General features: G+C 46.2%; 1 protein-coding gene across 1 annotated transcript; it reads right to left on the reverse strand.

Moving 5' to 3' along the window:
* Positions 1–207: 207 nt before the first annotated feature.
* On the reverse strand, positions 208–2,390 carry LOC134600486 (signal recognition particle 9 kDa protein-like). The gene is made up of 2 exons (XM_063445019.1): positions 2,245–2,390; positions 208–625 (listed from the first exon to the last, which is right to left on the reverse strand). Exons 1-2 carry the CDS (start codon positions 2,384–2,386, stop codon positions 507–509), a joined length of 261 nt encoding a protein of 86 aa, XP_063301089.1. The 5' UTR covers positions 2,387–2,390; the 3' UTR covers positions 208–506.
* Between the last annotated feature and the right edge of the window lie 8,749 nt (positions 2,391–11,139).

Consider the following 11,139-nt stretch of genomic DNA (forward strand, 5'->3'; position numbering starts at 1 on the left):
AATTATAATGATTTAAGACAAAGATTGCATGGTTGGGCACACATAACTGGAGGTACAAATGGAAAAAATAGGGGGGAAGAGAGAAAAAAAAATTCAAGCATTTATCTAGCTTTTTGTTTTAGAAGGATCTTGTAAAAACCATTCCACATGGCAGACTCATTTTGCTAATTGAATTTTTAGAGTATAAATTTTTGCCATGTCAAAAAAATAAAAATAAAAAAAAGTTACAAGTTTACATCCTGCCAAACACTGCTTATTTTGGAAGAATGCTGTCCAGAGTTGGGTTTATATTTCTTGATCCAATTCCAAAAATAAATAGAGTCTTTCAACTGAAAGAATATCTAAAACTTCCCCAGATGTCCAAATAGACACAAACTGCCCTCTTGTTTGTTTTCAGCGTTCTCTCAGTTAATCTGAGCATCCTATAATCATGTTGTTTTCTCAGTTGTTCCCTCATCGTCTCATGGTGATTACTCCGAAACACGTTTCTCTGCGCTATCAGATTCTCAGTCTGCTTCCATGGCAGTGCTGCGGGATTCCCTGGCAACCATTACTCTCATCAGCTGACTGTGGAATTTCTCAATCCTCTTTACATCCTGTGCCTGGTCGGTCCTGTACAGCAGTGCTCCCCAACCTTTTTATCGCCGCGGACCGGTAAACGTTTGATAATTTTTCCGTGGCCCGCTTGTTTTGATTTAATAAGACAAAAAAAAAACAGTCACATATATTAAAAAAACACACAGACACATACATAGTCCGAAAATCACAAACACAGTCACATAAAGACATAGACTCAAAATTGTTGGTTCAGGGTCCCACACATACGCAGACTGAATGTATATAGCATGTTCATGTGAGAGTTAATAAAAATGGGGGCAGTGTTTGTAGTGTGTGTATGGGGGCAGTGTGTGTAGTGTGTGTATGGGGCAGTGTTTGTGGGGCGGTGTGTGTATGGGGGCAGTGTTTGTGGGGCGGTGTGTGCAGTGCGTGTATGGGGCAGTGTTTGTGGGGCAGTGTGTGTATGGGGGCAGTGTTTGTGGGGCAGTGTGTGTAGTGTGTGTATGGGGCAGTGTTTGTGGGACAATGTGTGTAGTGTGTGCATGGGGCAGTGTTTGTGGGGCAATGTGTGTAGTGTGTGCATGGGGCAGTGTTTGTGGGGAAGTGTGTGCAGTGTGTGTATGGGGGCAGTGTTTGTGGGGCAATGTGTGTAGTGTGTGCATGGGGGCAGTGTGTGTAGTGTGTGCATGGGGCAGTGTTTGTGGGGCGGTGTGTGCAGTGTGTGTATGGGGGCAGTGTTTGTGGGGCAGTGTGTGTATGGGGGCAGTGTTTGTGGGGCAGTGTGTGTAGTGTGTGCATGGGGGCAGTGTGTGTAGTGTGTGTATGGGGCAGTGTTTGTGGGACAATGTGTGTAGTGTGTGCATGGGGGCAGTGTTTGTGGGGCGGTGTGTGCAGTGTGTGTATGGGGGCCGTGTTTGTGGGGCAGTGTGTGTAGTGTGTGCATGGGGGCAGTGTGTGTAGTGTGTGTATGGGGGCAGTGTTTGTGGGGCAGTGTGTGTAGTGTGTGCATGGGGGCAGTGTTTGTGGGGCAGTGTGTGTAATGTGTGCATGGGGGCAGTGTTTGTGGGGCAGTGTGTGTAGTGTGTGCATGGGGGCAGTGTTTGTGGGGCAGTGTGTGTAGTGTGTGCATGGGGGCAGTGTGTGTATGGGGGGGGGTAAGGAGGGTAGGGTGGCTTTTTCTTTTTTTTTATTTTATTAAAATTAATATATTCATGTCCCCCCTCCCTTCTTACCTTTACTGGGAGGAGGGGGGACATTTCTTAGTCCCTGGTGGTCCGGTGGGGATTCCCTGGTGGTCCCAGCGGTGGTGAGATGAACTCTAGCCCAGTTACAGGGCTAGAGTTCACTCTCGCGAGATTTGGAGCGTTGCCGTGGTTACCGCGGCAACGCTCTAAATCTCGCAAGAGCAGGACCCGGAGGAGCTGCAGGTAAGAGCTCCCGGGTCCTCTCTCACTCCCTCCCCTGCCGGCTGTCAGCACAGTGCCTGCGGACCGGGAAGGGAGATCTCTGATCTCCCCTCCGGTCCGCAGGCACATTGCAGGGCTGGCACTTGGGCAATGCCAGCCCTGCATTACCCGGCAGGGGAGAATCTCGGGGGGGGGGATCCGGGCGACCCGGTACCGTTTGATCCACGGACCGGTACCGGTCCGCAGCCCGGGGGTTAGGGAACACTGCTGTACAGTAAACACACAACATCATCTGTTACTTTAATGCACAGGCTGCCATCACAGTGTCTGTACTTTAGCACCACGCGAACTTTCATGGGGTCGGCCTGGTAGAGTTTCTCTGCGGCCGGAGCGAACTCGTCCCAGGTGCGGTGATAAGGCATGCTGTGGCCGCACTCTGTGAGAGACTGGGACACGGCGAGCCAGGATCACACATCAGCACTCAGCGCTCCCCAGAAACCGCCCCTGGGGGAACCCCATTCTTAGCAATACTTCCTGCATATAAGACCAGTTTAGTCGATCAAACGCTTTCTCTGCGTCGAGGGCTAATAATAAACCCTTCTGTTTGCTGACTTGTGCCCAAGTGATTAAATTTAAAAAATGGCGGGCATTGTCATCTGGTTCTCTTGACGGTACAAACCCTGATTGCTCCAGTGAAATCAAATCTGTTAACATAGGTTTCATTCGTGTAGCCAAAATTTTTGCATATATTTTTATGTCTGTATTTAGTAGAGAAATCGGTCTTAAATTAACACATTCATTGGGCACTTTACCTGGTTTGGGTAAAGTAATAATATGGGCCAAATGCATTTCTTCCGGTAAAGACCCAGCTACCTTAAAATAATTAAATACATTTGCAAGATGTGAGCATCAAAAATTACAAAAATATTATTTGAAAACCCATCTGGGCCCGGAGCTTTATTTTTAGGAAGTGTATATATCGCCTTTCTTACTTCATCTTCAGAAAACTGTTCAGAAAGAACATTACATTGTTGAGTAGTTAATCTAGGCAAATTAACCTCATTAAGAAAAGTAGATATTTCATCTTTTGAAGGCTGGTACATATTTATATCCAGCCTTAAATTATATAATTTTTGGTAAAAGGAGCCCAACTCCTCCACTACATCTTGCGGATTGTACAATTTTATGCTGTTTGAATCTATCAAGAATGGAATTTTAGTCTGTAAATATTGGGACTTTAATTTGCTTTCTAATTTACCAGCCTTATTGCCCTGCAAGTAATGTGTCTGTTTTAGTTTCCTTAATTGTCTCTCTATTATATTTACGGACATCTCTTGTATTTCTTGTTTCATTACAGCTATCTGTTTAGATATTATTTTAGTGGGGTTCAATTTATTTGCTTTATCTAATTCACTAAGTTTGTTTAGGAGACTTTCTTTATCTGCCAATATCTTTATTTTCTGTATTGAGCCTGCTTGAATAAATAACCCTCTCAGGACTGCCTTAAGTGTCATCCATTTTATTACAGAGCTTGAAGTATCAAAGAGATGATCATTATAAAAATACCTAATTGTCGTGCTTATTTGGGAGACTAGGTTTGTTTGATTTAAGAGAGATTTCATTAAGGCGCCATGTGCTTCTACCCCTTACTGCGAATTGTGCTCTAAAGGTGGTGACAACCGGTGCATGATTAGACCAAACCCTAGTACCTATTTTTATCTCAGAGACATTCATTAATGTTAATTTATCCACTAGACACATGTCCGAGAGTAAGTGCTATGTGCATTTGAAAAAAAGGTGTAATCTTTATCGTTTGGGTATAAACTGTGCCATGTATCGTATAGATCATGCAAATTAATAAGTTTAGAAAATGTTGAACTCAAGAGGGTGGTCTGGTGTAACGGATGTTTACCACCACTCCTCTTTATGTCCATGTTTGGATCCAATATGCAGTTAAAATCACCGCATATTATAGTATGACCTTTGCAAAGAGTTATGATTTTAGAAAATGCTCTACTCAAAAAAGAAATTTGTGACTTGTAGGGATGTCCCGAACTGTTCGCTGGCGAATAGTTCCAGGCGAAAATCGCTTGTTCGCGTTCGCCACGGATGGCGAACATATGCGTTGTTCGGTCTGCTCCCTATCCGTCATCATTGAGTAAACTTTGACCCTGTACCTCACAGTCAGCAGACACATTCCAGTCAATCAGAAGCAGACCCTCCCTCCTAGACCCTCCCAGCATCCATTTTAAATTCATTCTGAAGCTGCATGCTTAGTGAGAGGAGGGAAAGTGTAGCTGGTGCTGATTAGATAGGGAAATTGATAGCTAGGCTAGGGTATTCAGTGTCCACTACAGTCCTGAAGGACTCATCTGATCTCTGCTGTAAGAACAGCACCCCAAAAAGCCCTTTTTAGGGCTAGAACATCAGTCTGCTTTTTTTTTCTGTGTAATGTAATTGCAGTTGCCTGCCTGCCTGCCAGCTTCTGTGTCAGGCTCACAGTGCATACTGTGCCCATTTGCCCAGTGCCACCACTCATATCTGGTGTCACAATAGCTTAAGCTTGCATTTAAAAACAAAAAAAAAACTTTTTGGACTGTAATATAATAGCAGTCAGTTTCCTTCACTAGTGTGCGTTTCAGGGCCTGCCCAGTGCCACCACTCACTCACTGGTGTCACAATAGCTTGCATTTAAAAATAAAAAAACATTTTTGACTGTGATATAATAGCAGTTAGTTTCCTTCACGCATGTGCGTTTCAGGGCCTGCCAGGGCACAGTGTCACACCAGTGCAACTCATATCTGGTGTAACAGTAGTGTACCTTTAAAAAAAAAAATATAAAATTTTGACTGTAATAGTTTGAATAGCAGTTAGTTGTCAGGCAGCGTGTGTGTCAGGCTCACAGCGTATACTGTGCCCACTTGCCCAGTGCCACCACTCATATCTGGTGTCACAATAGCTTGCATTTAACAAAAAAAAAAACTTTTTTGACTGTAATATAATAGCAGTCAGTTTCCTTCACGAGTGTGCATTTCAGGGCCTGCCCCGTGCCACCACTCACTCATATCTGGTGTCCCAATAGCTTGCTTTTTTTCCTCTGCTCTCTTTTCTTTTGCTCTCTATGGGTGGTGTATATTGTCATATATCCCTCTGTATGTTTTTTGGTATTGAACAAGCCAAGAATCTATTCTATTTTTTCCTACCATCGATTATAGAGGAACGTTTCCTCTCAAAATTATAAATACTTGGTCTTCTAGTGGCATTAGATATGCCTTAATTTTAAAATTACAGATTTTCTGTTGAAGGTAGAAAAACTACCATGTTTTATTATTTCGCATCTTTTATTATTACTATTTTTTATATATATATTTTTTGCAGAATTATTTTTTAACGCATTTATGGCATTATTTGGAATATCTTGGCTTGTGCATATTACATTATGCAGTGTGCATGCTGCCTTATGCAGTATGGAGTTAGGCATTCATGCACACTGACAAATATATCAATGTAAGAAACACAGGTTATTGGTGTGTTTGTTTTGTCTTTTATAAATAAATATTATTCAAAAAACCTTTAAATTAGCAATATCTCTTTATCCTCTTTGCCATTCCCTTTTGTACACTCCCCCCATTTGTATTTCTATTCAGAAACAGTCTTTTTTGGACTTTTTTCAACATCTCAGCCTGTCATTATGAGTGACAGCCGAAATGAAGGTGGAACGCATAGCTGGAACGCATGACGTCATCACGGAAGTCACGTGACCGCACAGGACACACGAAACCCGGAAGTAACTCAAATTATAATTGCAAACAGCTGAAGAGAAATGGAATGATCTGCAGAACCATCATTGGGACTGATTGGGGGTGGTATATATTAGGGGATGTTTGTAACTAGGTTTGGATGTATTTTTATTCATCATCTTTGTTAAAGATTGTCCCTGAGGAAGTCCCTAACAGGGAAGAAACGCGTTGGACTCATTTACCTGCTTTTATTTACTTTGATGTAAGTAATAAATGCTTTTTTTACTCTTTACTCATACAGTCATCCAATCTATTTTTTTGCACTTTGTTTTTTATGTGAGATCCACATTTACCAAGTATTTGAAGCAAAGAAGACACACCAAGTATATTTCTGAAGGCAGTTCTTGGGATGTTAAAGTGTGAGTGAACATTTGTCACTTGCCCATATATACAATTATAATATATACAGTATTGCACTATGCCATATATTTCTTATTTCCCTAGCTTGGAATAGCCCTATACGATACACATTTAAAAAAAAAAACTAAACTTTTTTGGACTGTAATATAATAGCAGTCAGTTTCCTTCACGCGTGTGCGTTTCAGGGCCTACCAGGGCACAGTGTCACACCAGTGCAACTCATATCTGGTGTAACAGTAGTGTACATTTTTAAACAAAATAAAATTTTGACTGTAATAGATTGAATAGCAGTTAGTTGTCTGCAAGCGTGTGTGTCAGGCCTACAGCGTCTACTCTGCCAACTTCTGCCAGTGCACAGTGCCCCTTATATCTGTTGTCACAGTAGCTTGCACGCATAGTACCACTAATCAAAAAAAAAAATGACAGGCAGAGGCAGGCCACCCCGCAGGGGCCGTCGTGGTCGTGGTGCTGTGATTCCCTTTGGCCCTAGAATAATGCCCAGTGTTCAGAGGTCACGTACCCTGAACTGGAAAAGTTCTGAGGACATAGTTGACTGGCTAACACAGGACACCCAATCTTCTACAGCTTCCGCTTGAAAGCTTGACGCACCATCCTCCTCCAGTTTAGCTTCGGGCACCTCTCAAGTTACCACTCGCCCGCCTGCCGCCACCACCAACACTAGCACCAAGCCGCTTCACTTGGTATGTCAGAGGAGTTATTTACACATCAGTTGGAAGAAATGAGTGATGCGCAACCATTATTGCCAGAGGATGTATGTAGCGGATGGTGCTGGGCTGTCCTACAAAATTCATGGGAATCAATGTATTCGTGTATATTGCCAGTTTTATGTGTGTAAAAGAAATGAATTCCTCTGGTTGTTCGGTAGAATCATTCGAATAAAGCAAGGGAATGAGACTACCGAACAACCAGACCTCCTTGTGTGAAGTGTGCCTTCAATTACCGTTTGCAACAATGTTGCAAATGGGTAATTAGCCATCCGTGCAGTGTGGTCTTTGTTCTCTGGGTGGCCGCCATTCGGGATACGAACACGTGGCGGCGGCCATCTTAGACTACCGAACAGCGGTGTTTTGCCGTCGAGTGTCTGGAACTAAAATTGGACACTTGACTAGGCGAACACCGCTGAGACCTCCAGACCTCCAGTACTTCGTGGGGAAACTACCGAACGGCTCGCTGTTCGGTAGAAAGAACCCCACGAACTGGGGGATTCATTTGAATCCTCCCCAGGCTACATAACACAAGTAATTCACATGTTTTCATTCCCTTGTTTGTGACCGACCGCAGGGCCAAAATACATGGAACTGTTTTCGGATACTTTACCCATGCGGTCGGTCAAATCTGTCATAACTCCCGAACCCCTGGTCCGATCTGGGTGATTTTTGAGTATGCCGCTCACCCAGATCAGGGCTATCAGAGGATTTTTAAAGGGGTATCCCTACGTTTAGGGGTACATCCAGAAGCTGGGGGAATTTGGGTACAGTATAAGGGGATTATGATGTAAGAGGAGGGGAGGAGATGTGTGGGAGGTTACTAATCCCTCCCACACATCTCCTCCCCTCCTCTTACTAATCCCGGATTGGACACTGTACCAATTGTTGGAAACCCCTCCCTTGCATGGGAGCATGCTTTATAAGGCACTGTGGTTTAAAGCTTGTCAGTTCTGCTCCTGAAACTGTGTGTCGTCCAGTTATTGGGAGTGCTGTGGGGATACTGCTGTCTTTCTGGGGATTTTGCCTGCTGGAAACTCTGCCTGTGGATTTACTATTGCCTTGTTCCTGAGCCTCACTGGGATCTTACGTGGAGAATAGCTGTGGGATATCAGCTCTCCGCTACAATGTAGATAACAGGGATACATGAGTACAAGCAGCACACAAACTCAAAGCCGCCATCCTCCTCCTGGTCCAGCAACTTCAGCCACGTCAACCACTGCTGTCACAGCACAACAGGAATTTAACAGGGGAAGAGGTGAAAGTAATCCTCCTCCTCCCACGACCACGCCGGCAAGGATAGGACGCTTTAAAGACGTGTTGTTGATGGAGGACATGCGGAGCTTTTTAATTCCTACGCATCGCCACAGCCCTTCAGGATCCACCCTCAGAAAATGACTCGACCGACAGGTAGCAGACTACCTCGCCTTAACTGCAGATATCGACACTCTGAGGAGCAATGAACCCCTTGACTACTGGGTGTGCAGGCTTGACCTGTGGCCTGAGCTATCCCAATTTGCGATAGAACTTCTGGCCTGCCCCGCTTCAAGTGTCCTGTCAGAAAGGACCTTCAGTGCAGCAGGAGGTATTGTCACTGAGAAGAGAAGTCGCCTAGGTCAAAAAAGTCTCACCTTTATTAAGATGACGTTTGTATGAATTTAGCCGAATGCACAGAAGGTAGAAGTCTCAGCGGTGTTCATGGAAATAGTAGCCGAAAAAAGTTCCAGGCGTTCGATGACAAAACACATCTGAGCGCGTACAGCTAAACAAAATGGTCGCCGCCACGTGTTCGTTTATACGAACGCCGGAAACCCAGCCATTCGTCAATTAAGCTGCGGTTAACCACAGCTTCTGGGTGGTTAACGAGCAGCACACTCCACAGGCAGGGTGGTCGGCGGTTTGTTCTGTGAATTCAATTTACCGAACCACATAGGGAAAAAGGCATGAACAAGCCTTTTTTCAGTCTGGGAACACAGTGTTAGCCATGGGCCATAGTCATAGGGCAGGAGGCTGGCAATCAGGCTCCTCCAAAAGCCAGTGGCAAAGGGTAGTTTGTCACAGCAGGTATAGCTTTCCCCCACAGACATTAGTCGAGACTGAATGCTGGGGGTGAAGTGGTTTATTGGAGGCCATGCATGGCCTTTTATGCAACAGCCCAGGCAAGGGATTTCCAACTCAACATTACAGGGTAATCCCCCCTCCCAGCCCCATGGTTTTCTCTGTACCTGATAGAGAACTGCTTATTACATTGTAACATAGCTAAAAAGAGACTTGCGTCCATCAAGTTCAGCCGTCCTTACTTTTGTATTTTGCTGTTGATCCAAAAGAAGGCAAAAAAAACAAACAGTTTGAAGCACTTCCAATTTTGCAACAAACTAGGAAAATAAAAATCCTTCTTGACCCCAGAACGACAGTCAGATTTATCCTTGGATCAAGCAGCTATTACCCTACATTGAAAAATTATATCCCGGGGCGTGGCCTGACCGGGTATGGAGTAGGACGCATCTCATTACAGCTCTGAGGCCCCAGCTCACTACAGCACCGATACACACGCACAAATTAACCCATGATGGGAAAAACTAAAAGGCAAAACACCCCAGGCCCCTCACAATCTGGCTCGCTGGGTCGCACCTCGGGACCCATGGACGGGTACTTCGGCACACCGCGAGTCCGGCATCCCCGGACGCGAGCAGCAACGACAGCCTAACACAGGGCCCAGGCAGAGGGGAATCATTTACCCAAATAGCAGCAGACTTGGCCACAATCTCTGCTAACATGTTATCCCGCGCTGACAAGACGGAGATGCTGGCTGAAATAAGGGCCGCAATCAGAGAGGAAGTCAGGGAGGTGCGGAGGGACCTGACGGCCCTGGAACGCAGAGTGGAGGACCTGGAGGCCGACCGGCCCCAAAACTTACACCACCGCCAAGCCACAGATACCGCCACTACCAGACAAGGCAATGTCTTACTAGAGCTCAGGAGGCATCTGGAGGACCTGGACAACCGCAGGCGGAGGAATAATATCCGCATAAGGGGCCTCCCTGAGTCCGCTGGGGAGGCACTACCAGAGCTCCTGCTGGGCCTGTTCACCAACATCCTAGGGGACAGAGCACCGGCAGATTTCGGAATAGAACGTGCTCACAGAGCCCTGCGCCCCACGACTGCGGAGGGACCGCCAAGGGACATAATTTGCTGCCTGCTCTCCTAGGGGCTGGGTTGTAATGTGCACACCCAAGGGGGCCCGCGGACCGGATCTCTCCCAGCTATATTGCAAGCTCACTGGCAATATAGGTCAACACACCACCCGCCGGAGGAGGGGTTCGATCTATGGGGGAGGGGGAGAAGGGAAAGTTTAATAATGCGGATTGGTCTGTAATGTTTATAATGTTAACGATGTTTACAAGTTTCCCATTACACATGCATACCCACACGCATACACATGAGGAAGGGAAACCCATCAACGAACTCTGGACCGGGGTGGTTGGGCCGGAGGGGGGGGGCCTAGGGGAGACCAAGACCTTGAAGGTGCCACGGGACCAGACATTCAACCAGGCTCACACTAAAGAGACCCCGGAGACCCATGGTCCCGCGGTGGCAAATCGACGGGGAGGCATGATCATAAAACATCCCCATACCGAAGGAAAAATTCCTGATGGACACGACTAGTGGGCTGGGTGCCGTGCGATACATACGACCATTTGCTCCAGACCGGATGACCCACTTACCCCAAGTGACGGACACACTGTACCTATACTCGGAGGCTACTCCGGTGACACACCCCGTGGGGACTGGACACCGGTGGGCGACTGACTCCGAAGCGAGTCATAGTTACCTTCTTTACAGACCGACACTCCTACCCCTGACATCGACCTGACTGCTCCCCACTCACCCCCTAAACTCTAACCCGTGATTCATTGTCATACCCACACCCCACACCAAGCGCAGACAGAGATGGGCTCCAAATACGAGCCGGCGCCGCTTACCCTGTGGTCTAACAACGTAAGAGGCTTGAACGTCCCCGAGAAGCGATCCCAAATACTCCGTACCCTATGGGAGGAGGGCGTTTCGGTGGCGTTCTTGCAGGAAACACATCTTAAAGGTGCTGAGGCCCCCACCTTGAAAAACGGGCGTTACCCCACAGGGTATTACTAAAACCACACGGACGAAAAAAAAGCCAGAGTGGCTATCCTATTCTCACATAATGTCCCGTTCGTATGCGCAGAGCAATGGACAGACCCAGGGGGGAGATACTTATTTATCAAGGGGACCATTGCAGAACACACTTACACAT

This window comes from Pelobates fuscus, chromosome 1 (assembly GCF_036172605.1).
Source record: "Pelobates fuscus isolate aPelFus1 chromosome 1, aPelFus1.pri, whole genome shotgun sequence".
In the NCBI taxonomy this organism is placed as follows: Eukaryota; Metazoa; Chordata; class Amphibia; order Anura; family Pelobatidae; genus Pelobates; species Pelobates fuscus.